General features: G+C 42.7%; 1 protein-coding gene and 1 long non-coding RNA gene across 2 annotated transcripts; one reads left to right on the forward strand and one right to left on the reverse strand.

Annotated features, from left to right (window-relative positions):
* Positions 1-97: 97 nt before the first annotated feature.
* LOC109286161 (uncharacterized) lies at positions 98-4204 on the reverse strand. Its single transcript, XR_009462731.1, has 2 exons — positions 3517-4204; positions 98-1668 (listed from the first exon to the last, which is right to left on the reverse strand). It is a non-coding gene; the product is annotated as an uncharacterized LOC109286161 (long non-coding RNA).
* Positions 1660-26770, forward strand: AQP1 (aquaporin 1 (Colton blood group)). The gene is made up of 4 exons (XM_006262096.4): positions 1660-2421; positions 21547-21711; positions 23239-23319; positions 24978-26770. Exons 1-4 carry the CDS (start codon positions 2032-2034, stop codon positions 25155-25157), a joined length of 816 nt encoding a protein of 271 aa, XP_006262158.1. The 5' UTR covers positions 1660-2031; the 3' UTR covers positions 25158-26770.
* Positions 26771-27617: the final 847 nt, after the last annotated feature.

Raw genomic sequence — 27617 nt, forward strand, 5'->3', positions numbered from 1 at the left:
TAGGCAGCACTATGAGATATAGCCTGTTCCTACATAACTGCAGAACATCTGCTGAACAGAAAGAATGGGAACACACAATGAGGGACTGTAGACAGGATGACATCTGGATTTTTATTTAAACAATTTTCAGCTTCTTATCTGAAATCAGATTTAAAAGAGCTCAATATGCTTTTTAAAATATCCTCCTGGCTGTCTAGTGTTATCCATGTGTATATTTGTTAGACATGCTTTCTTTCTTCCTGTCCTTTTGCCGTCCTTTCTTATCTACTGGAAATGCTGTCGCTGAAGCTTTGAATGGAGTTTAGCTGCAGCTGAGAAAGGAACGCTGCTTTCTTAAAAAGGCAAATTAGGCGGATTTAAAATACCAGTAATGCTCCAAGGATCCTTCAACCCCCTGTGGATCTGGATCAGCTCAAGTAGGAACTTAGAAGTCAGTGTTTGAAGAAGGAAGGGTCTTTGACTCAGGGAAGACTTTAAAGTCCACATTGATCTGACAGTGAAAGTTAAACAAGTGGATTTACGTAGGTCTTAATGTGATAAGAGCAGAGGCTCCGAGACCCTTTGCACTTAAAGATGTTTTCACACGATACATGCAAAACCAAGCATGCCGTTTCCTTTCCCTGGCCAGTGCTGTATATCTACAGCAGCAGAAGCCAGTCTCCCTGGTGACAGCAAGGACAGCTGCCCCTGGAAAGGAGAGTTAACAAAAAGTATGTATTATACTTTCATTGTAGGATTTGGGCTAGAAACCCCCCACGGGGCTTGCTTACAGCTATCTGGAGAGTCAAGGGAGGAGGTAGGGGAAGCCCTGACGCTCTTGCCGGGTGTAAAAAGGGACACAGAGTGACAGCAATGAAAAAAGTTGGTTTCATAGCCGCCTGGTGAAGTTACAAAGAGGTTTCACAGGGCCTCGGTGAATGGGTGCAGCGAGTACAGACGGCCTACAACAGCTTATATAAAATCCCCCCGATATAAAATCATGCACAAAACGGCACACGCGGAGCTTTGAGCTACGCTGGGAAAAATCAGAGACATTCGGTTGACGGCGAAGTGCACGAAGAGAGTTATTTCTGCTCGCCCTGCTGCGCGTCTGTAAAACCTTCAAATTGCTTTGATGGAGCGAGTCCAGGATCTCACCGGGTTACTGAGGTCACAACCTGTCTGACGAGTGTTAACGAAGACAAGTCTGTAACGCGACAGACAGACCAACAGACTTTTGATTTGCCTTTATACAAATATTACAAGCAAAAAAAGATATGTGGCCCCACAAAGGGTTTGGCTCAAAAGCATTCATCATGGTAGATTAGACTTCTGGCTTTTTAAAACTTTTTGAAATAGCTAGCTAGCTAGCTAGATGACAGACAGACCGATAGAAAGGAAGGCAGACTTTGGCATCTGAAAGTAATCATAGAGTCCGTATAGAGCTGGCAGAGAGCACTGCCTACCTGGATTCAAATGAAACACAATGTGATATTTAGAGTCTCCTGAGTATACTTTTAGCTGTCAGTTGTATTTACTACTTCAGATGTCACCAGCCTCTGCTAAAGTGGAGGCAGAATAATATGCAGGCTTGCACAGATACCAGGGTTTTTCCTTTTAGTTTAGTCCCGGGAGAGAGAGAGAGAGAACTCCTGCAACAGCCGTCCGTCCGACTTGCATGCTGAATGGCTGTAGGGAGGGCAAATGAGTTAGGATAAAATTCCTAAGCACTCTTTTATAAGGAGTTTTAAAAAGCCTCTCAAAAACAGCAGCAGAGATCGAAGCCTGTGAAGGGAGGGGAAGGCAGGGGGAAAAAAAAAAAAGGGGAAGAAAAAACTTTGGCATGCGTGCAGTGTCTTACATCAATCTAGCAGTCAGCATCTATGTAGACGTTCTTTCCTCCCTTTGTGCAACACCCCTTTCCTCCTACAGACCACCCAAAGCCCTATAAATAAACCAAGAACACTGTTTTTTCTCCAGCTTGCTCCTCAGACCTCAAAGGGAAAATATCCAGCAGGGGAAGAGAGAGAGAGAAAGGGAGAGAGTGAAACGATGGCTAGCGAATTCAAAAAGAAAGCCTTCTGGAGGGCAGTGGTGGCTGAGTTTTTTGCCATGAGCCTCTTTATTTTCATCAGCATCGGCTCGGCGCTGGGCTTCAATTTCCCCCTAGGCTCCAATACGACAGTCACCGCCACGCAAGACAACGTGAAGGTCTCGCTGGCATTTGGGCTAGCCATTGCCACCATGGCACAAAGCGTGGGCCACATCAGCGGTGCCCACCTGAACCCAGCGGTGACCCTGGGCCTTCTCGTGAGCTGTCAGATCAGCCTCTTTAAGGCACTTATGTACATTATTGCTCAGTGCCTGGGGGCTGTGGTAGCCACAGCGATTCTTTCTGGGATCACCTCATCTCTCCCGAACAACTCCCTTGGACTCAACGCGGTAAGTAGCTAAACTTTCCTTCCCCTCCCTCTTTCTAGCAGGAATAAACCTGCCACCTATTGCAAAGGGTGAGTGGAGGGTGGGGGACTTATTTGTAATGCTGGTGAATGTTGCTGCTCCTAATTCAACAAAGTGTATTCAGGGCTCCATCCAATGCCACGGGCGTCCATAAGACTCTTTTCCTTGACTTCACTGCTTAAGGGTCACAATGCTGTCCCGTACCAGGATACTTGACCCCAGTACTGCTGAAAGTTAAGGGTTGCTCCTTCTATGAGACAGAGATGAAAGGGGAAAGCCCTTTCCCTTCTGAAATATAATGGCACATTGTTGATGGTCTGCATCAGGTTTGTGCTTGGGTCTAAGGTAAGGCTGAGATGATCAAAACTGCCTCAAGGATTTAGGTAGCTGATGCCTGTAACATTTTTTTGGCAACTGGGTAGCCTACTCCCTTAAGGTTTACGTTCTGCTTGTCTTGTTCTTGTGATGCTATGCAATGTGCATATATGGATATATTTTTTATTGCATGCTCGCAACCCTGTGAAGGTGCTTCGTTAGCTGTTCATCTAGTCTGATGATGATGGATGCAAAATAAGCATGTCGTTAGCAGGCGTCCACTCACAGAGAAGAGAGACAGAGAAGGGGGATGAAAGAGATGTGTCAAAGGGAGCCCTCTGTTCAAAACTATACACGTTGCAGTAGGCAGAGTGCAGAATATCACCCTGTACCAACGTGCAAACTTGTGCTTTTGTGCCATGAAAACTTTTTGTGCTTTTGTGTTTTCATGGAGTTAGGGAAATGCTGAGCTCTGTACTGGGACAAGGTAGTCAGACAACTGTCTATAATAGGGGTGCTGCTTTCAGGGCTTTTCCAACCAGATGTTTGTGGCTCAGGGGCTGTCATTGCATTAAAGTTGTTCGGACTGCAGCTGCCTCTCCTTAAAAATGTTGGCAACCAAACGGATACCTATCATTTGGCACAGATGAGGCTATTTTCCAGATGAGGCTATTTTCAGCGTCAAGTCTCATAGCCACAAACTTCTGATGAGAGGGAAAGGATTATTACAGTTGGGACTTCCCTTATGATCAGCTCCCTTACCTGGTGCTGGACGTTGCATTTATTTCCAATCTTCTGGATATTCTGTGTCTTTTAAGGATTCAGTTTTTAGATGAAATTCAGCATCCCATTTAAATCCTTAGGTATATCCGCAGGCTGAGAGCCAGCTCAGAAGGGCTCTTTTGCTACCGGTTGCTCACTAGTACCAAGGGTTACAGGCAGAAGGGGAAAAATAGGTCAATGAGTATGAAATGAGTAAAAATGTGCATTAGAAAGCGCTGAAGTCCTAGCTGCCTCCAGAGGGATACAAGTTACAAGTGGGTGTAACTGGTCTTCATAATCCAATGTGATAATGATAGTTGCTTGTTACCTCTCTAAAATCTGTATTCAGAAGATATGATCTATACGATGTATCCAAATTTTGAGACTGGTTCTGGGTCTGAACCATCACTTCCTGGAGTCAATGTGGGGATTTGCATTGACTCTCGAAGGGATGGCAGAGGGAACCATACATCAGTAAAACAGACGGCAAAGGGCATCTCTCTCCATCCCAGGGGTCCCCTGCAAATACCTGAGAGCTGACAGGTCAAATCCACAGCCATGGCATATTGGTTCCCTGTAATCGCCGAGCCCTGAACCTGAAGCTCATAGGATGCCATATGACCACACCCAAACCCTTTTGCTCCTCTGACAACATTTCAAATCATAATTACACTTGTGTAGAGCAATAAGGGATACTCCCTCCATTTCCACTATTCTACCATATTTGACCCAAATCTGGGTCCACTGCTCCCAAAATCTGGGACCATTTTTTTTTTCCCCTAGCCAAGCAGTTATTGTATTCCTATTGCTCCCCAGCCATTCAAGATTTTACTTAACCTGTCTCTATATAAGAAAAATTAGAGGAAAATCTTGGCCCAGCTGAAGTTAATAGGAGCGTTGCCATCAGTGGGGATGGGCCATTACACACTGTGGACCTTAAGTATTGCACTCGACATATAGGAGGGAAGCTTATTTTCATCCTTATAAGAACTCAGTGGAAGTCAGTGGGATGACACTTTTCAGGGGGAGAAAATCCCTCGTGGCAGGGGAGAAGGAGGGGGGAAATCGTACTTTGTAGGCTCTAGCCCATTATATATAGTGTGAAGTTTGGATCAGATCAGGACTTCTGGTCCACCTGCTGTCAATGTAGCTGTATCAAGCGCTGTTCTGAGGCTGGGTATTGATGATTGTCACCCTCAAATATTCAAAAGAAATGATTTTCCGTTCGGTTCGAAATGTTCTGGCTAGCGGAGCGGTGGGGGGATCTCCCTGGAGATGGGGAGGGCAGCAGCTGTTGTTTTCCCTGCAGGAGAAATAGAGAGGAAAACAAGTTTATTCACTTCCCACTGGAAAGCCCAGATTGGCCGGGTGGCTGAGTTCAGCGCTGGGGAAAACAGCAGAGCAGCTGCCGTGTCCGGCAGGGTTTCGGAGCCTGTCATGTTAGGGCACCGGGAAAGATCACGGCTCCAGCCAGGAGTGCGCTGGACCCCTCAGATAAGCAGCAGCAATATAGATCTGCCTTTGTAGCGTGCTGGAGTACAACAGGGAACGGACGGGACTCACGTTCCTGCCGGCAGCTTCAGGAACTTGTGCCGGTGGGGGGAAGTGAAGGCACATTCATCTTAAAGAAAGAGATGAGATTTAAGGAGGTCTGCAGTGTTTGGAAGGAACAGCCGTGCCTCTTAGCTCATGCCACAGCTCTTCGCACCGTGCTTTCTTCTGTAACTCCTCAGTAGTTTACTAGGGAAGTATTTCACAGTGTTATGGGGCAAGAAAAGGTCAGTCCGATTTGCATACGCTCACACAGCCTTCTATGTACATTTGGCTTCAGACTTGTCTTGCCTGCACCAGGGTGCTGACTTCCCACAATAAACCACAGAGAGAAAGCAATCTAAGCACATTCGACGACACCAAGAGTAAGAAAGATGGAGAGAAAAAGGGGGAAGGGATAGATACGTTGGTCCTTTAAAATGTAGAATATGGGCGTCATGCCAACAGGGAAAAGTTTGATCCAAACCCAACCGATGTCAATGGAAATAGTCTATTGACTACCAGGAGCTTTGAATCAGGCACTTGGTGCTAACGTGAGAAAGAACTTGGGTGCATGTATTTCTAAAACTGTCAGTTTTGAACATGGTATGAAGGCAGGAAAAGTATGGTTTGCAATTCTGAGGAGCTCGTGCTTTTCTCAATGATCACAGAGTCTTGCACCATACAAGTTGGCTGGACCCGATGACCTTGCAGTCCCTGACTATCTATGAATCTTGAAACCTTTGTGGCAAAACTATAAAAGCAGAGCTCATCCAAAACTAGATGCATCGGCTTGTCAGCATAGCTGGCTATACTATATTAAGACAGATTGATGAGGTCCGGATATGTAAAGCAAGATTTAGGTACACGGTTCTGCCTACAGAAATGGTCAGGAAAGCGCTTAGGTTGATGAAAGGCAGGCTAGAGGCAACTGCTCTAGCAAAAGCTATTTGCTGTTGGACAGTGGTTATCTCAAGACTTTTATCAGACTAGAAAAATATGTTGAGTAAGTTTGCTTAGTTCAGTTTCATTGCAGGGTTAATATGAGATTGGGAAAAAATGTAATGTGCTGCCTTATGATTGCATCACATTGCATCCCTTTCATGTGGCTTTGCATACTTATCCAGTTGCCTTCTCTAGAGCCGGCAGGCTCCTTTCTGGTTCTAGAAGAAGTTCTTCAGAAGTAGGAACAAAGTGGGAAATCTGCTATAAAGTCAATAATAAAAAAAAGGCTTAAGTGGAGCACAATTTGAAGCAAGGAAAATAGACAAAAAAAAAGCTAGACGGCATTAGCCTAAATACAGGAACAAAACCAAGAATAATAATTACAATGAATCCTGTTTTAAAAGGCTACTCAATGGACCGATAACAATCAGTTGCATAAAGGAAGCGGGTTTTCTAGCAAAGCCAAGACAGAATTGCGGCCAGCCTGTTTGGGCATATTTGGGGTCTCACTCTTAAGGCAGGAGGCTGTGCAAATAAAGGGGTCCCCTTGGCTGCTTGCTGGTCCTTGAGAGTGCTTTGGACTTGCTCATGGGCAGTCTCTATGCCACACCCTTGGTGTGATCCACAGACTGATTAGTGCTGGTACAAGCTCAGAGGCAAAGTAGGTTTTGCATTCGCTGGTTAGGCTTGGAGAGCATTTCAGCTCCCTGTAGAAAGGCAGGGAGAAGGGCATTTTGCTGTCTTGAGCAGGATCAATGTTTGGCACCCTCCCTCACCATCCCTTTGATACTACAGAACAAATCCACCCATATGTGGTAAACCAGGGAGGAAAGACTGAGTCCTTTCCCTACGGGTGGCTGAAAAGCCACAGAACTACTATGTGGCCACTAATGCAGCCTGCAGATCGCTCTTACCCTGCAACTTTGCTGCTCATCTATGTTGTGAGCCCTTAGCATACTCCATTTCTTTGGAAAAGGGGGACCGGAAAGGTCTGTTGCCTACGGTGGTTAGGGACTCCTTGCCAGTCCTCCCTGCGCAGCAGGATTTCAGCTGGGTCTGGGACAGAAATTCAAGAAACCAGTTTGACCTAAATCATTTCAGTCTGATACAACATGCAACCAGGTGAATCTTCAACCAGTTTGGGCCATTTTGAAACTGGTTTCAGTGCACTGAGCTTCTGTTCTGTTACAGTTTTAAACCAGTTTCCAATTGTTTAAGCTGGTTTATGTGTAACCTCTGTCCCTAGCCCTGGCTAGGGGCAGGGGGAAGAGAAGTGTGCACCTATGGAGGGGTTTTTTTAACCTCTATCACAAAGTTTTAGATGTGCCATGCAGCAGGAATATAAAATGTTGCCTATACTTCTCCTTTTATCTTTGCTGACCTTCAGCAAAGCTCAGTCTTGGTATGCTTAGCCCTTCAATGGCTACTGATATTGCTGATATTTCCAGCCTGACACGAAATAAGGAAGCCTTCCTGTTCTTCAGAGGATCCCCCAGGGATGCGGGTATCACCAGGTAGAGAAAGCAGCAGAAATCCTAATGCTTCATTATAAGAAGTGGCTTAGTGTCTGGGAATATGACCAAGAAGTTTTGCCGTAGTGATTCAATTTTTCCCTTTGCGATTACCCTCTTTCATTATGCCCACACCCTTCGTTTATGATCCCATCCAATCTTAAACTAAACAACGTCTGGTTGGATGGTAAGGCTTTCCAAAGAAAACCGGGTGGTTCAGGAAATTTTGGTGGTGATTGAGGAGGTGACACTTTTTCCTCTGAGTCAGCCTGGTCTTATGGAGCATTGTGGTTTTGTGAGTGCCACTTGATGGATGAGAAATAAAACCGGGATCTTGACCTCAGAATAGTCATTAAAGATTCGATGCTGCTTTTTGCAAGGCTAAGTTTAGTTCTTGTGCCATGTTCAAATTTCAGCATAGATGATTATACGCTATATAGTCACATCTCCCCTGGTTTCAATTAGGCACAGGGCTATCCTTCTGCCCTAGCCTGCTGCTTAGTGATGCTCTCAGTTATTAAATACACGCTGTAGCTTCTGCATTGCTCCCCAGAGATAAGTGAAATTCAGTCGTGGCCAGTTTGTGGTTTACACTATACTTTTTTGCAGAGACCTTTGGGATACTTGGGAATGAAGAGCAGTGCAGCATTATTCTTATTTTATATATTTCCATCTTTTAGCAGACTCTCATGCGAGAATAACGGCAAACAACACCATTAGGCAGAGGAGATGTGATGGCTTCAATAAGAGACGGCAGGCAGGAAAATGACCTGTTTGGAAATTGCAATGGTGCTTCGATGTTAGTAACGTGTTTAGATAGCGAGGTGAACTCGGTAGTCTGGATGAGACATATAACTAAGGTCCTCTGGTTATTGAATGTCATCTACTCACATTTGGAAGAGCAGGGCTGTTTGTTCTGGACACGTTACCTATTTGCAGTTTCATTAGAGATTCACGCAGAGAAGTGTACCTCTACTTTCTTTCCTAAACAAATTGCCAGGTGTTTCTGAATGTGGAATAGATGCTACCTTGCATCTCAGGAATATCCTGGCTTCTTGCGGTGGGTGAAGTAAATACATGTATTTTGTGAAACATGCTCACCTCTTGCAAGGAGAAAGGTGCTATTTTACCAATAAAGTGTTTGAATAGTTTTGTAGATGAGATCCCTGCTAGATATATGTCCAGTGTCTACACTGACATGGCTTGCCTGGAGGTGTTGAGGCAGAAGAGCAGCAGTAAGGCTACAAAAAGACTCAGGCTGTCCACTTAAATGGACACACTTGTTAAATGCCTGGCCCTCATTGCGTAGGGGGAGTAGAGCCCATGTGAACATTATTGATGGATTGTTCTTTTTTTCCCAGTGAAAAACTAGAACTTTTGTTTTTTGATTAAAAGTTTCGAAAGAAATAGTTATCTGTTCTTTGGCCAGCTCTTGAGCTAAGAGACATTGGCTAGCAAGTGTGGGGAAATGTGTGCTTGCCACCACCCTTCCTTTTTTGTGAACAAACATTGAATGCTTGCTTTCCAAGATCTGTAAGTTGGCAACTTTTAGTTATACGTAGAGTCCTTGGATGTAGGGATGAAACAACTCCAGTTTTCATGTCTGCATTTAGATGCACAATGGTTAGAGGTGCTGATTCTTAATCAGGATCCAAATCTGGAACTACATCCTAGGAGTAAATAGGGGGAGGGGAAAGATGACGGCATGAAGGTAGGGAAACAGCGGAGAATGTGAGCTAAGAAGACCTGCATCTGTTTTAATGTGTAAAAACTTTCTTTGAGGCAATAGAGGCGTACCCGTATTTTCCAACAGGTCATTCAGGTAGAAGGTGGAAGGAGAGGCCATGTTACCAGAGTCCCATTAGATTCACTCAGAGAAGTTTTTCTTCATTTCCATCCTTAAAAATAATGTCTAGGCATTTCTGAATGCAGAATAACTGCTGCCTTCCTTCTCAGGAAGGGAAAGTATTTAAAGGATCAATGAATCTTAGCAAAGGTAAGATGCAGATCCCTCTTGAAAAAGTTCTATAAAAAGAAATCTATCACAACCAACTTGTGTTGTTTAAGCTCACTAAGATAGCTCATACATAATGGAGGAAAACACAGATCCAGAATATTTCCTTTTGCCTCTAGAAGAAGTTTCTTGCTTTTTTTTACAGGGTGGAATAGCACCATTTGCTTTTTCACTCTTTGGAATAATTGGAGGTACCAGATAAGCAGTAAACCACATGAACATACATTGTCTGATTTAAAACCCAAGGTTTAAATATCATCCACATCATCAGCCATTGTATGAGTCCTTTTCCGAGGGTTAAGAAAAAAAAATCATCAGAAATCAGTGATGCAGTATTTCATAATTGACCAACTATTTTTATGTTTTGCATCCGATTGTTGCACTGTTTCCTTCTGCTCCCTTGCCTGCCTTTATCCCCCTGACTTGCATGTAGGTAATCCAGGGCAGAGGCCATCTAGTTGCTCCCTGTTTGTACAGGACCCAACACAATGAGGCTCTTATCCGAGACTGAGTCTCCTGTGTGCTCGCACAATAATGACAACAGCAGCATCAGGAGTTAAGAGATGTACTCTGGATTAATACAAACATGAAAGGGGGCAGAATACAGCACTGTGTGTTTACAAAATCAAGCCTTAATGCAAAAGAAATGAATTCATTGGCATTCAGGACTGAAGCCAGAACCCATCACATTAAACAGATGCGACTCCACTGAGATCAAAGACATTTTAGGTTAGGACCTCATAATATCCAGTTAGATCAAACATACAGGGCCTGTTGTCCGTCCTGGAGGAAAAGTTATAGATGGTTGGGGGAAAGAGATATCTGATCTGTAAGGGTTTTCTTTGCTACAGGGCTGGTAGTTTGTAATGCAGCACTTGGGGAAGGCAGCATGACTACAAATGCTACTCAGGCTTGATTTTCATCATGAAAACAAACACACCCATGGATCAGTCAGTCTTTCCCAGGTCCTTATCCCCTCCTGGCTAGAAGCACAACTCCTTCACTGAAGCCATTAGCTGTTCCTCATATATTTTAGAGGGAAAGCGAGTGAGACAGAGAGAGAGTTAATGCTGATTGAAGCAACAGAACTAATGACCATGCAAACCTTTATAGTGACACATAAGTGTGATGGGAATCCCATAAGCCTAATCACTATAGGTGCATAATTCATGCTATCCACTTTGTTTCTCTCCAAATTCATCAAGCTTTAGTTCCTCTCCAACCTTGTATCTGGAGGAGTATGGATGGCTCTTAAAAGCATATAGCACTAACTTAACCTCCAATTTGCCTCTTCTGAAAGCAATAGATCCATCAATAGAACAAGTGGATTATTTTAGTTATCACGAAAGATCCCAGAAAGAAAATCCTGGTGGCAGCAGTGTAACCTGTGGGATTGTCTGTCCCACTGATGTGTTTTAACCCAGCACGGGGTGTCTTCTTCTAAGAACCAAAGGGTATTGCATCCTCCATGCCTGGCCAGTCCATGGCCTCTCTCACAGTCAACATGTTCAGGGAAAAGAAGGGCTTAAGCCCTCTTGGAAGGGCTCAAATGTCTGCTGATACTTATGTTCACACAATTCCTACTAAAATCAGTGAGAACTATGGAGATGCATTTGGATAAAGGGCCAATGCCTGGCCCTTACGTAAACTAGCGCTACCCATAGCAGACTCACATGGCAGATATGAGTGACATTCCTGAATGCACTTGTGAAAGACGCTCAGGCACTTATGGTAATGGGACCCATATGAGAACCAGGCAGACTAGCCTAGACCAGAAAGGAACCACTTAGACGCTAAGGAAGACAGGATATGACCCTTAGATCCTCTTGTAGTTTCTTTTATGATGAACAGGGCACAGAAATGATAAAGTAGACGTCGCTGTCTTTTTCCAGAGGCCTAATCTGAATATTGATGCCCCCATTTAACGCTACGGTCAAAAAAGCAGCTTAAAAGTCATTTAGATCTATGGAAACATCGGTTTTATGGTTTTACTGTTGAAAAGTATAAACCACCTTGAATTCAGGAAGTCTTTGACTATCCCATTCATTCCAGAACAGGCTTGTAGAAGTTTTGTTGGAGTTTTAATTTAGAAATATAAAATGAATGTTATTTTAATGCTGTCGACAGCCAACCATATTGACTGGGCAAAGTCGGACAACTATTCCAGTGTCTGCGTATAAGGAGAGATTTTTGTAGACACAAAAAGCAGTTAGACTTTCCATTCCCCCTGAAAGTCAACTGCTCTCTTAGTTACTAATAAAGGAGATAATAAATAGCACATCAGTATAAACAAATGCTCTGAAAGTGCTTCTAAAGAGGAGCTGTTTCCTTGATTTTAAACTGGTAAAGAAACAACAGCCCCTATGAAAACTCTACTTTATTTCCCGCCAGCAAGATCAAAAATTGTTTCTCAAGAAAACTTTCCCACAGACATATAAAAAGGTGAAGTATAAATGTGATTCTCCAACAAATGGGCTGTCTCCAGCTGGCGACGTTTAATGAAAGAATTGAAGAGAGATTGACATTTACTGTCTGTCACTGGGCTCATACATTAGCTTTACACACTTTGGTTTAATATAAATGAAGCTATCATTCTTCTCTTTATAGCATGCAGGGCTTGTCTCACACAAAAGCAACGTCTAGCTTTTCAGTAGACTATGGACAGAGGTGGGAGGATGTAGTCAGGTCTTTTTGTTGGAGGGAGTCTACTGTCCAGAGATGCTGGATAATTGGCTGTGGTAGCATCTATAAATGTTTAACCTGCATCTAGTAGGAGAAAGGGTCCAGCAGAGTATGGGGAGCTCTGCCCTTACTATCGATTCTGTCACTGAGTCTCATCTGAAGCCCATGGATATTTTCCGAGGGCTTCCCCTAACTCCATAAGACTGTTACAGAAGGCCCCTGTTGTATGATTTTGGATAGCAACTGCCTTAAACCTCTCTTTGTCTCAATTTACATATCAACTAATGATGGCTCTTAAACACCATGTAATATAAAAGGCAGATGAGGTTCTTTGGGTAAATCTGATATCTTTTATTAGGCCAACAACGTTGGTCATCCCCATACTCTGCTGGACCCTTTCTCCTACTAGATACAGGTTCTTTGGGTAAAACTGATATCTTTTATTAGATAATGTTGGTCTAATAAAAGATATCAGATTTACCCAAAGAACCTTGTCTGCCTATGTCCTTAGACCAACATGGCTACAACCGACACCCATGAAATATAAAAGAAACTATTTAAGCTGAAGGACAACATTGGCATAAGAACAAATAGATATAAACTGGCTAAGAAGAAATGTAGGATGGAAATGAGGAGCTTTCTAACCAGCTGAGCAGTGAGGCTCCAAAATAGTCTTTCAGTCATAGTGGGAATAAAAATATCCCCCTAATTTTGGTGTAGCTTTATTAATTCATGAAAGGGGTTAGTTGCCAATGATAGCTGTGGACTGGTCTTGATGTCCTAAGAGATTCCCTCCAACCTTATGATATATCTAGGTCTTGATCCAAGAAACCTCTTGATCCAGCTAACCCTTCCAACCTTATGATACATCTAGGTCTTGATCCAAGAAATCCCTCGAACCTTATGATATATCCTAGGTCTTGATCCAAGAAAGCACATGCAAATAATATATTACAAGGATGTGTCTCCAATAGTTGTATGTCTCATTTCACTATAGCATCTGAATAGGTCTTGATCCAAGAAAGTGCATGCAAATAATATATTAGACGGATGTCTCTCTGATAGTTGTATGACTCATTTCACTATGGCATCTGAATACTTCCCAGTCTTTAACATAATCTGTGCTTATCCTCCTGCCCATCCCAGTGCAGCAAATCCTCCATTTTGCAGAGGGACAGAGATGCTTGTGACTTGTCCAAAGTCAGACAAGGCATCTATAGCAAAGCAGAGAATTGAAATAATTTCTCATAGCTCCTGCTCTAACCACTGAACCATCCTCCATCTTGCTGACTGCTGCAACTATTCACACGACTGCACTTGTGAACCTATAAAATCACTGCTGAATGGGACTCTTCCCTCCAGACCCTCATCTTCCAGAGCACTTAAGCACATACTCATCTTTGGTAATGGGAGCAGTGCCTTCCTCCCAGAGTTTCTCAAATGCCTTTAAATAATGAATGTCTGGACCACAAGGATTATTTTTCTTTTCATGGAATTGCTATCATTTCTGTAATAAATTACAGCCACGGTTCCATGGTGGATAGAAACATGGTGTAAAGGCAGTGTACCACCCATATGCAACTGGAAGTGCCTAAGGAGTTTTGGTAGGCTGAGTATAATTATCTGAGTTAGTGCTACCCTAATGAAGCAGTCTGAGGAGAGTTATTCTGCATCCAAATGGACAAAATAGTAGCGGGACTTTGAAGCTGAGCAGCAGAAATAATTATAGGAGAGTCTGGCTGGAAAGATTGATTTTTGTTTTATATGTACATATGCTGTACACTTTAGCTAAACAATAGCTACCAGTTATGATAATGGCCCATTGACTTTTGCAGGTTAGGAGAGAAGAAAGCGATCACTTTGGGTGGTGCAGAGTTATCCATAGGAAAAAAAAAGATAAAATGAAGGAGCAGAGAGTTCAAGCTAAGTATTAGGAAATCTGTTAGACAGATTTCTGCAGAATAGCCTCCCAAAGGGTATGGGTGAAGCCAGATCACTTGAGGTATCTCAAACCAGACCGCATGAAATAAATAGTAAGAAATTAATTTTAGAAACAGGCCTGGACAGGCTGGGAGGTTGACTGGATGCTCTCACAGTGGATAGTCCCAGTGTTAGTTATCGCAGGCTTCTTGAAATTAAAATATTGAAAATGAGCTCACTGCAGTACAAAAGCATTGTTATTAGGTGTGATCTGTGTTGTACTATTACCCAAAAGGTGCAATGGCTCTGTGCACACACGTAGGGATAGGCAATGCTTTGTCCTAGAAACATAGTACAAGAAAAGTTTTGGGGAGGGAAGAGTTTCAGTGGGGGATAGCACTACTGAAGATGTTTTTAACTCCGCAGCCTTATCCCATGTAAACCAGCTCAATGATTGCATATATGTAAAAATATAGGATAGCTGCTGCTGGATGGAGGAACAGCAATTGCAATAATCAGCAACATACCTGGAAAAATGGCCCTTAATAAGACTGGTGACAGTAGGATTCGATTGAATACATGATACAGTTCCTGTACTGTTAAGGGAAAAACTTAACTGCAATTGCTGGGATGTTTTAAAGTTAATGGTAACATGGAGGCTACTGTTGATTAAAAAAATTACTTTCCATGCTCCATTTTTTCATGCTAGATGAAAACGTGCCAGCATAGCTCTCAGTGAAATGTGTGCAAGATAGAGGGAAGACAGATGTTTCCCTGTTGCTAGTAGGACACATGCATTTTCAAAGAGTAACCCTGACTATATCAAGGTGAAGTGAACCCTAGAAAAGATCATACAGGTCTAAGAGGATGTTGGATGATAGATAAAAGGACATAGAGTTTCACACGATGAAACCGCCTCGCGTAACAAATGGCCTTGCCCAAATAACTGGAACCATGTTTTGACCTGATAGACTTTTATTCCTAATGGGAAAAGTATGAAGCCACTGGAAAAGTACACAGCAGGGTTTACCTTGGGCCAGTTTAATATCCTGTCTTCTGGTTCTCTTTTGAAGTCAGGCAATTAATGAAAATCTTGCACCGACAAAACAGAAGGAAAGAAAACATACCACGAATTGCCCACATTCCTGTTTACAGTTATGGAAATGGGTCAGCTGAATATGCCAGGCAAGAGGGACTGCAAAAAGGAAGCATCAATAGCTCCATTCACAGATAAATCAGAGGGAAGCATTGCATCTCTTAAATAGAGAGACTAGCCGTTGTGGTTGCCTTTCATTTCCCAGCAGTGCCCAGGCAGGGAATGCTGCTTTCTCTGTGACAAGCTGCGAAGACTGCTGATAGACCAATATGTATGTGCTACAGGTTGCAAAGCACTTAATGATCCTTGTTAAATTGCATCACCTGCGTGCTGGAGCTCTTTCCCAGGCTTTGATAGGGGCTTTGTGGGATGAGCTGTGAGTGATGCCATCTAAAGTGACCATTCAAATAGACCTGCAAAAACAAACAGTCATTTCTGGAGTTTAGCTAAGGCAAGTCAGCAACAGACTGAGATGGGACTATCCCACGTCCCTGCTGCTGAAGTTAAGAATGATTTACAGAAGGGGTCACCGTTTCCCATGCTGCAATAAATGAGTCAGATAATGCTGGAAAGGGAGAGGTGTGCTGTGCCTTGGCACTGCTAAATCATGTTCCAGCAATGGGTTGCAGGGCATTTGACACAGGGAGTGGGTAAATAAGTAATTGGGATGCTCATACAGATCAAGATACCCAAGGCAGAGGCACCTGAACAAAACTGTCCCTCTCCCTAACACACCATAATGCAATCAAGGGGCTCTCACGGAGGAGCCATAGCTTTCATTATGTGTTTCTGGTGTTAGGAAGCTGCCGTTATCAAAATGATGCTGCACATTTATTGGGCATTTTCCTGGTTGCTGCAAGGGTGAGTTTGTGCCACCTGAATGGCACCAAATGGCTTTAAAGCCACCTTGAGGAGGCAATAGGGGATTTCTCTAAAGGGATGGAGAAATCTGGGGTGCTGCCCCCTCCCTAGTTGTATCTGAAGCATCTGGAGACGTGTTTAGGGTCCCTGGAAGCCTGTTCTAACAGGTACAAGGGCATACCTGTTAGCCACCATCATCATCATCAAAGTTCCCCAGAGTTTCACAGCTTATAAAGGTAGCACAGCTAAGGCACCCCTTTCTGTACCTAGAAGCATGCAAGGGAGTGATTGATATATCCAGTCTCCTTTCACCCCCCAGGGTGAATGACCAGGCACCTGGATCAACTAGGAGCAGTCTTTGGCACACGTCTGGTGCAAGGGTCAAACTCATGTCCCTGATGTCTTCATTGCTCTAGCACCAGACTCATTTTGGTTTGTTATACTATTGATGCTGACAGATGGTTTACCAGGCTTGAGGAACTAATGGTTTAATTTAACATGGCGATCTCCAGTTTTTATGGGTATTGTCAATGCTATTTCTCATTACATAGTTGTTAAAGATAGTGGGTTTTGTTCCAGGCTATATTATTGTATGCTACTGGGTTCAGAATAAGGCATAGACAGTCTCCTGCCATGCCTAGACCCCCAGCTCCTGGAGGTAGATGGTTAGACAAATACTTAAGCCTCCATTTCAAAATAAAGTCAGTTATTTACCTTTATGGTTACAAAGGAAACCATAAAAAGCATGCCCTGAGGCTAACCAGTATAGCTATATCTGCCCAAGAAAGCTGAGAGCATGAAAAAAGTAGCTCCAAGACCTCATGCATCTTAATGAGGTGTTCATTGGGGAGCCCAGAAACACTCCAGCAGAGGACTGCCCAGAGCAGGGTGGTAGATTTGGCCTGAGGATATATCTGGCTTCATTTAAGCAGAAGATTGAAGGCTGTTGTGACGTGTCTAGGGCAGGAGTTCCCAAACTGTGGCATGTGAACCCATGGGGGTACACAAGACATCTCTGGGGGTACACATGAGAAATTGTGTAATGGCAGATTTAATTTTCATTATAATAAAATTGGGATTTAAGGGGTTAAAATATAAAATATATGCTGGTAGGGGTGCATGGGCAGCTGGCAAGTCTGGAACTGGGTATGCAATAAGAAAAAGTTTGGGAACCCTTGGTCTAGAGCACTTTATACTATGGTAGTGACACTATGCTTTCTACCGACAGACAGACAAATATAGATAAATAGGTAAAGAGACCCCTATAGCACCATACTGGGTTGGACTCAATGATCTATTGAGGTCCCTTCCGACCCTAACATCTATGAATCCTATGAATATTTACTTATATCAGGCCAAGCAAATGCAAAGACAGGACAGGCCTTCCAATGTTTGCCCCTGGCTTGTAATATTTTGGAACAAGGCCCAGACTTCTTGCTATTCCAGTAGAAGTTTATGTCCTTGTCAACTGTATATAATTACATCTGACAAAACCGGGCTAAAGGGAAAGCAAGAGGTTTCCTATGACATTTCCAGGTTTTCTTTGATGCCCCAGAGCCCACCACCAAGTGCCGATTAACATGGGGAATGACCTTGGTTTCATTTTGATCATGGGATATCTTTTATCAGGCAATGGGAGGGGAAGGAAAAAAACCCAATTCCCATCTCTTTAAGATAAGAATCTGAATTGTTTTTTTACTCTACATTTTTTTAAAATAGCTGAGTTCCTTTGAAGTGACAGGAAAGTTTGGTGGTTGTTCAGCTATTAAAAGTTTCAACCACTGGGGCCAAAATATTCAAACTTTGATGTGAAAGTTAGAATTCGGAAACCAGATAAATCCCCCATGGATTATCAGTGGTATTGTGTTAAAAGTGGGTTTCCCCACTAACGTCCTTACTTGAGTGCCTGCATGTCACTTGGACATATGTCCAACTGGCTCCTAAATTTGGATATTCTGCCTGGAAAATAAAATATATAGGTGGGGTAGCTAAAGAGCCTGAGGTCTAGGTATTTAGCTACCAAACTCCTAGTGATTTCAATGGATATCGTTGAAGTCTAAGGGCCAGATCTGAATCAACCTGTAAGGTGTTTCCACTTAGCTGTTACAATGCCTAAAAGGTAAGAGGCAATCTTAGTTGGCAGGATTAGGTACCTTGGCTTCTCATATGTGGCTTCTGAAGACTGATCCACATGGCCAGGTCTCTTATGTACAGCTAACTAATAGCAACACTAGACATTGGGTGCGTCTGAGTTCCTGCTCATCTTCAGCGTGAAATGTCTGACCCCAGACTACAAGGGAAGTGTTTGCGCAGGTTGGGATCCAGATGACTCAGAGGGAAGATGTTGGCCTTTACCAGAAGGCCCTAATTGACAACAGCTGTGGGTTTAGTACGAGGCAGAGCACAAGCTATTTACAGATGAATGATATTTGAATGGTAGTGACAGTAATACCTATTTTTTTCAAGTAGCAACAGCTTTAACCCAGGCATGAAGGAGTCCTGGGGTCTAGGCTATGACAGGATTCAAACCCACATCAACTACTTTCCCAGAACCTGCCCTTACCAAGTGGCTGTAGGCTAGGTTATTTGGGCACCCTCCTGTCTTCTTGAAGGTGTCCCTGGAGAGCTGAGAGTTGAAGATGCATAGGTCCAGAAAGAGAGTAAGCAAGTGGCAGCTTAACTCTATGGGCTAATGTTTAAAAGAAAGCTTGTTGTCCAGGGGTCAACTTGGCTTCTGACCCCTACCGTTGCTGAACAGATTCAATTAGGGCTTCTCTTTGTGATTTAGGCATGTGATTTCTGCCCAAGTCTTGTTTGGGCGAATTAAGGGTTCCTTAGATCTTGCTGTATTTGACTTAGGAGCTCCATTGTTTTTGCAATACATAAAGTGATTAGTTCATAGTTTCATAGTTGTTAGAGTCGGAAGGGACCTCAATAGATCATTGAGTGTGATCCCCTGCCCTGGGCAGGAAAAAGCGCTGGGATCAGATGATTGCAGCCAGATGCTTGTCCAGTCTCATCTTAAAGACCCCGAAGATCTTTATTTTTAAAGGGAGGATTTGAAGGAAAAGAGTGCATACTCCTTTTTGGAATATCTGGGGAAGAAACTATAGCTAAAGCAGAGTGGTATGTGTGGTGCAAGGGTTTATTATGGATACTCAGGCTATGGAGATTTAACCTCTAAATCTCTAATACATATTCAGTTCAGGTTGTTACTTACCAGATGTTACTACTATTAATGGTGCTTGATTGTTTCAATCCACTTTTCACAGGATGGATATCTATACTGCAGCCCTTGCCCCCCATATGATTACATTTGATGTCAGTTAGTGATTGTGGATAAGCATATGGTTTTTAACCCCAGAACTACTGATCTAACACTTTCATGAGTGACCTATAAATATATATATATTATAATGAGTTGGATCCTGAGCTGGTGGAAATTGATGTAGTTTCACTGACTTTAATGGAGCTATGGTGATTTATGCTGGGTAAGGATACAATACAGCCTATTTGTCTTGGTGTTTTTCTAGAAAGGCACTCATTTAAAAAAAAAAAATCCTTAATAAAAGAGGCAAAAACAGGAAAGCAACTAGTAAAGGATGAAAGTCAACGGGTTTGGAAGAAAGTCCAAAAGTTTGGTTACTTATCTGAAGTTATACAGATGGTTGTCTGCAGGAAATTAGGCTGGAAATTTTATGAGCAGCATGACTGCTTGTATTTTTCTTCTTCTAAACAAGTCACAATATCGTTTAAATATGTTATTCACATATGCGGCCCTGCACACTTAGTGCAGATGCTGTGACAAATGAGATAACCTACTGATTACATTGGCATTGGGTTTAATCTATGTAGAGCATGTTTATTCTTGTTAGGGACATAGCAACCCAGAAACACTGTACTGGAGGAGGCCTCTTGAATCAAGGAGTCGAGTCCCTTGAATTTGCAGGAAACCAGTTTCCCAAAAGGAGTCCGCAAGGACATCTAGTCTGATTCCTCTTGCAGGACCACATGGGTAAAGGGCAAGAGAGACAAAAGCACAACTTATGATATTTTGACATGACAGTGGCAGGAAAGTACATTTATAGGATCATAGGGCTGGAAGGCAGCTCATGAGGTTATGTAAGCCCCTGCTCAAAACAAGATTGTTCCTAAATCATCCTAGCCAAGTGTCTGTCTAACTTGGTAGTGGTGGTAGATCACCCCTCAGTGAAAGAGGGCTAGGCTACTGCTGTTTATTTTCCATTTACTTCCAATTAGCTGACAAGTCCTTACTCCCTTTGTAACTTGCTGTCATTTGTTCTTTTGTCCTAAGCCACATTTTGCATTAGTTTTCAGGGCACTGCTGGTTTGCTGAGCACTAGTTTCCCAAGAGGCTTCTAAAACAGACTATCAATTTCAAATTCCTTAGCAATGTCCTTAAAATGGATGGCTTGATATAATTCCTACTGATTGTGTGTGGGCGCAGATCCATTGCTTTTAATGACATAGTCTTATATACCAGTGCAAGTGAGATTTGTATGTTTAGAGCCATGTGTGTTGGTTCAGTGGCAGAACCTGTTTTACTTCAGAGAGCAGCAAGTGCTTACATGGACGACTAGTGCCACCTTAGTTGCTGGGGCATGTGCCCCCCCAGCGACCAGTCAGTGACTGCATCTCCCGTGCATCCCCTAAGTGTCGCCACTGAGTGCTTATATTTCTGTCCACATGGATGTTCTTTTTGCTATGTGGATGCCCGCTTCACTGGATAAACCTCTAGATGGCAAATGTCGTGTTCCCTCTGGGCACATCTACATGTGTATAATGCACTGTGATTATGGCACATTAAATTTAGTACCTCTATAACAGTTACTAAGTAGGCAGTAACCAGTGCTACTGTGCAGTAGTGCCAACACTTGCCTTTTAAGTGGTGCTAACGCACAGTAGACTAATTCTACTGAGCATTAGCACAATAGCATGGCTTTTGCCGTGACACACTAATGCACAGTAGAATTAATTTACTGCGCATTTAGCATCTTGTGTAGTTGTGCCCGCTGTCTCTCATATGCACATCAATTACATTCTCATTGCAGAAAATTGCCATAGGATGTATTACTATGAGCTACAGTGTCAATGGAGCTGCTTGTATTTGTAGCTTTATATTATTATCGGCTAAAGGTGCCATTCACACTTGATGAGCATGAATACTTCAACTCTGGGTTTTTCATAGATTTGATAGACACTAGGGCTGGAAGGGACCACAGAAGATCATCGAGTCCAGCCACCTGCCTACGGGCAGGAAGTTAGCTGGGGTCAAAGGATCCCAGCAAGATAGGTGTCCAACTGTTTCTTAAAAGAGTCCACGTTTACTAGTGTTTAGTCAAATACAAGTAATGGGACAGAAGATGTTGCCTGACGGGCCTGGCATTTATAGTTAGTGATCTAATGACTACAAAGACTTTTAACTCTGGCCTCCTCTTGTTTCCGTACAGCTTGCAAATGGAATCAATTTAGGACAGGGGCTGGGTATTGAGATCATTGCCACCCTGCAGCTGGTGTTGTGTGTCCTGGCTACTACAGACCGGAGAAGGAATGATGTCACAGGATCGGCACCTCTGGCCATCGGGCTCTCTGTTGCCTTAGGGCATCTTCTTGCTGTAAGTTTTAAATGTCATTGTATAATAGGTACTCAGTGATGTCCTATATCATTGGATTTGGGAGAATGTTTCCAGGAATGACCAGTTCGTTCTGATCGTGATTACAATGCCATCATTTCCCACCTACTTACAGAAATACTGGGCTCATAGCAGCTGCCCCCTCTTCCCCTTGAATATCCATTATCATTGTTTCACACGACTGTTATAGGTTCATCAGCTCTGCCAGTTGAAGACTGAACATATTATCTGTGAAACACACACACTTATGAGGATACCACACTCTTAGGAAGCATGGGCGGCACGGTTGTTTAAGACAGTGCTTTGAGACATTATTATAACATTATAAAGGTTTAAGGAGGGCGGTCCAAAGTCTATTTCTTTTTCCAAAAGCAGCAGCCATCCTATTAGACTTCATTGAAGACTGAACCCAGGATCTTCAGAGATGAAAGCCACCAGCCATAGACCATTTCTGCTTCTTTTTATACCCAAATTATTTCCTTTTAACACGAACATATTAACTCTGATTTCCCCTACAGTATTGTCTCAGATTCCATATACTGAGTTTCCTTTTTCTTTTTCTTCAACCTCTTCCTCCAAGGACAGCCCCTTTTCCCAGGTTTGTCAGTCCATGACTGATTTTGGAGAAAGACTAAGTTATAGCAAATTAGCTAAAACAAGGAACTAGCTTTCCTGAAGCCAAGCCACATTGTGCCTTCCTTCTATGAAAATCTCCTCACCCCGGTCTAGCATCATCTCTCGTGTGACCTGTCCTTTTTAAATATAATCTAGATGTTAAACACTTGGGCTCCAGATAATGGATAAATTCTGTTCTACTAATTAGGCGCCTGTGTTGTGCTGAGTGTATAAATTTAGTCCTATTCCACCCTGCTGTGGTCTCTGAAACGCAAAGTGTCTTCCTTCATCAAGCACTTTGATCTTAGCTGCAAACCTGAACTATGCAATTTAGTGAGAAAGAGGAAGATTCATTTACCCCTTGCTATTCAGGCACATAGTACCTGGGATAGGATCTGGCCTGATGCCTTTATGGACTTTGTAAGTTGTCATAGATGATTTGGGAACAATTTACATATATTAAATTATGTCAGTAAGAGAGACTACCATCAACCAAAGAACCAGAGGTGCCAGACCATATCATCATGAGGTTCATATCAGCATCAGTCCAGTTAAATCTGTAGAGCTATACCAATTCGCAGGAGCTGGAGGTGAAATCATAGCTCTATTGAAGTTAGTGGCAAAGTTGCCATTGATGTCAGCGGGGCCAGCTGACACTTGTGTTTCATTATGGACAGTTCTCCTCTGCTTTCAATGGATGGATTCAGTCTTCTTTTTTATTCCATTCCGTCCAAGACTTGTTAGAAAATTCCAACCCAAATTGCATTTTGTCAATTATGGACCGGCTGTGAATCACAAAATACACCTTTCACTATTGAGTTTTGCATTTGTGGGACACCTTGTATTATGGATATCTTCCTTAACAGCAATTCTTTTTTTGTGTGTGTCTTATAGATTGATTACACTGGTTGTGGCATTAACCCAGCAAGATCTTTTGGTTCAGCTTTGATTGCCAATAACTTCACTAATCACTGGGTAAGTTAAACAGGTTTTATTGCACACTAGAATTTATGTTACGGACCTTAAATCCTTAAATCATGGTCATAATTATCATTCAAGTTCGTCCCAGCCCATGGATGAGAAATGATATAAAATAGCGGCATAGGAAACATGCCTTTTAAAACATATATTATCCATAGTACCAAGCCAATAATGTGGTCTTCAAGCTGTATTTCTGAGTTGTGGCTTATGAGCACAGTAAATACTGAGATTTAGACTCATGACAGCACATAAACACATGAATAACTTTAAGCACATAAAGTTACTTTGAAGTCAATAGGACTGTACATATGTTTAACTCTGTTAAACAACTGCTTAAATGCTTTCTGGCATTAGGATTTTGAAAATACTATATATTTCAGAGATCTTTGCTATGACTTAGAATGGCGAATACTACTGGTGTAACACTGGGGCTTGAAGCACATGGCAGCTGTTCCGCACTGGGGCAATGGTGACTTCTGGTTGCTGCTGCACGGCTAGTGTAATTGTGTGGCAGTGGTTAGAGCCTCTCTTTTCCTCACCCCCTCCTCAAACTGGTGCCCAGGGCAGCTCTGCCAGGTGCCCTGCTTTAGTTAGGGGCACCGGTGAACCCCATCAGGATTGTTAATGTCCAAAGCACTTCGAATAAAATCATTCACTTGAACTAACATGATGAGGGGGCTGTTCCTTCACTAGATACATGTTGAGATAAATGCATTTGCATGAGAGCTTACCATTTGATTTCTTCCAACGCTACCGCAAATGACTTTGAAGCTCACTTTCCAGGAACATGTGTGCTAGTAAAAGTTGATTGCACAAATAAATGCTTTGGAAAAGAAAATAGATGCACTATAAACCAAAGTGGGGGGCGGGCAGTGCTATCACAGAGGATGCCAGGCCTTGGCTCCCAACTGAATCAAGGCACTCTGTACAGCTTTCATTCAGTCAGGGGTTTCTGACCACCACTGTGCTCAGCATTTTCTATGGGCCCCATCTACAGGATTCTGTGAGAGTCTGTGGATTGCCTAACCTTCTCGGTTAACTTGAAAGAAAACCTACACGCACATCCCTGTTTCTCTAACTCACCCACCTGGGAACAAGTGCATCATTTTTATACGTACCAAAGGATCCTCTGGATCCTCTGGATTTTGTCTCTAATCCCTAATAGGCATCTTAGGTAAAATTTTTCAAACAGCCAAAAGCCTATTGAGCATCAGTGGGATACAATGTTTATGTCTCTGGTGCTTTTGTAAATGTTATCCCAGCATAAATATAGCATGGTTTTTAGAGACAGTGAGCACATGCATCTCTCATGACCTCATTGACAATGAGACCACATTTAATTAGATATGTGCGTCATGTTTTCCATGCAGTTGCTTCAATTTGTGTTTTCAAGGCTCATGACGTTAGTTGGCCAAAGTGACCCCCCCCCCCCCCCAAAAAAAAAAAAAAATGCAGAGCAAGTCAGTATCAACGTGAGGATTAATACTAAAGAGTTCCCACCTCCCAGACTGAACAAGAACCTAGGGAGCCTTTCTCGATCAAATTGAATATGTAAGCATATAGCAAATACAGGGTGTTTTCAGGAATAGGTCTAGGATGAATGACTGATTGAATAAGCAGCATTGAAAGAGGTGCCTGATGTTACATTTCAGATCTTCTGGGTCGGGCCAATCATTGGAGGACTGAGCGCTGCCCTTATCTATGACTTCATCCTGGCTCCCCGAACCAGTGACCTGACTGACCGTCTGAAGGTGTGGACCAGTGGCCAAGTAGAAGAGTATGACCTGGATGGCGATGAGGTTAACTCCCGGGTGGAGATGAAGCCAAAATAAAGAAGAATTATAGATAGAAATGTATTGATTTCTGGAAAAAAAAAATGTATCAGTATTATGGACTCTTTCTAAACAAGCAAGGAGTACTTTACAGTGGTTTTTAATTCACTACAGTTTTCTATTTTTTTTCTTTCCCAATCTTTCAAGGCGTTTTTACTTGGGGCTCTCAAGTATGAGCTAAAATCATTAGGCACTGATGTGTGAGCTAGAGGGTCAGGTTAAAGTTGTAACCCCCCTAGCTTATGGCATCATATTCAAGGGGATCCTTTGGATATACCACAACAGTGTTCATATGGCCAGTCTTAGTGCTGTGAGATTAGACTGCTTGGAAACATAGCTATGTATAACTAGAATGGGGATTTTACTAAGCAGAAAGTATTGCTGTAAAATAGAGTATTGATATAATGCGCATGATGATCATGTGAAGAATTTCCCCAGCTGCTGGCCCAAATAAAATGATGTAGAAATAAAGGCATTTCAACCAGCTAGAAATTATTTGGAATGAGCCCGAGCTTGTCAAATTGTATGCGATTCCCAACACACCATAGCATATATGGTCCTGAGCAACATGGCATCTCCAAGTACCAGATGCATTTACATCTTCCAGCCTTGAGTTTTCCCTGTACATACCTATGCACACTCTTTGGGACTAGCAGATACAACACAAAATTCAAATGCTCTGATTCTAGGGAATTAGTCACTACAGACCAAACCATAAAGTAAAGATAATGAACAAGATCAAACTGATGACCTGTAAAAAAAGGATTTGTCTCTTCCTGTGGCTGCTCTGCTTTTGTTAATCTTGCATATATAACTGTGCATCTTAAAACAAAACAGAAAATAAAATTCCTTGTTTTAGTAGGTAAGACTAGGACATTCAGGGACAACGACATTAAAAGTAGAGTATATATACGCAGTGTATATTCTAAATGGGCACAAAAATAAATGCGTGTGCTTAAACAAATTTTGGGGGTCATTTCTTGTTATAAATATATATATATATTTTATACAGATAGATAAATAGACTGTTTTGTAAGAAAATAAGAGAGGAAAATACACCAAAAGGGCTGTAATAAATGGTAGACAAAGTAAACGACACTGGAAATGCAGAGAAAATGAACACTTAAAAAGGTGAAAAGACTATTTTCTGTTTTTGTTTTTCGTGCTACTTTATATGGCCTGAGAAATACATAGCTGTAGATGGTCTTGTATACTAACCAAAGTATATAGTCTAAGCAGATATGTGCTCATAAAACCTATCCTAAACTCAAATGAATTACCTTTATGTGAGGAATTAGGCCTGGGGGGAATCGGTGTAAAAGATCGCACGCAGCCAGTTCACCCAAGCAATGAGTGGATATTATTTTTGCTTCATTGTCCTGTTAAAGAAACGGTATTAATCCAGTTGTCAAAAATGATTGAGATGGATATGAATATATATCAGGCGGTTTAACACATGTACAGTACAGAAAAGTGAAAATCAAACAGATATGGAATACCATTTTCTCTCTTGTGTACATTTGGTATATTATCCAATGTATTGTCTATGTAAATACAGCATGATTGCATTTTGGATTGGTTGAAAAATAAACAAAATCAGTTGTGCTAACACACTTAATGATCATGATTCTTGATTTTTTTTTTTTTAACCTGCCATTCGACACAATATGATTTCATTTTGCATAGCCGCATTACATTCGGAGGGCAGGGAACAGCTGCAGGCAGACCTGGATAGGTTGGACAAGTGGGCAGAAAACAACAGGACGCAGTTCAACAAGGAGAAATGCAAAGTGCTGCACCTAGGGAGGAAAAATGTCCAGCACACCTACAGCCTAGGGAATGACCTGCTGGGTGGCACAGAGGTGGAAAGGGATCTTGGAGTCCTAGTGGACTCCAAGTTGAACATGAGCCGGCAGTGTGACGAAGCCATCAGAAAAGCCAATGGCACTTTATCGTGCATCAGCAGATGCATGACGAATAGGTCCAAGGAGGTGATACTTCCCCTCTATCGGGCGCTGGTCAGACCGCAGTTGGAGTACTGCGTGCAATTCTGGGGGCCACACTTCAAGAAGGATGCGGATAACCTGGAGAGGGTCCAGAGAAGGGTGACTCGTATGGTCAAGGGCCTGCAGACCAAGCCCTACGAGGAGAGACTAGAGAAACTGGACCTTTTCAGCCTCCGCAAGAGAAGGTTGAGAGGCGACCTTGTGGCTGCCTATAAGTTCATCACGGGGGCACAGAAGGGAATTGGTGAGGATTTATTCACCAAGGCGCCCCCGGGGGTTACAAGAAACAATGGCCACAAGCTAGCAGAGAGCAGATTTAGATTGGACATTAGGAAGAACTTCTTCACAGTTCGAGTGGCCAAGGTCTGGAATGGGCTCCCAAGGGAGGTGGTGCTCTCCCCTACCCTGGGGGTCTTCAAGAGGAGGTTAGATGAGTATCTAGCTGGGGTCATCT

Source organism: Alligator mississippiensis, chromosome 5 (assembly GCF_030867095.1).
Source record: "Alligator mississippiensis isolate rAllMis1 chromosome 5, rAllMis1, whole genome shotgun sequence".
NCBI lineage: Eukaryota > Metazoa > Chordata > Crocodylia > Alligatoridae > Alligator > Alligator mississippiensis.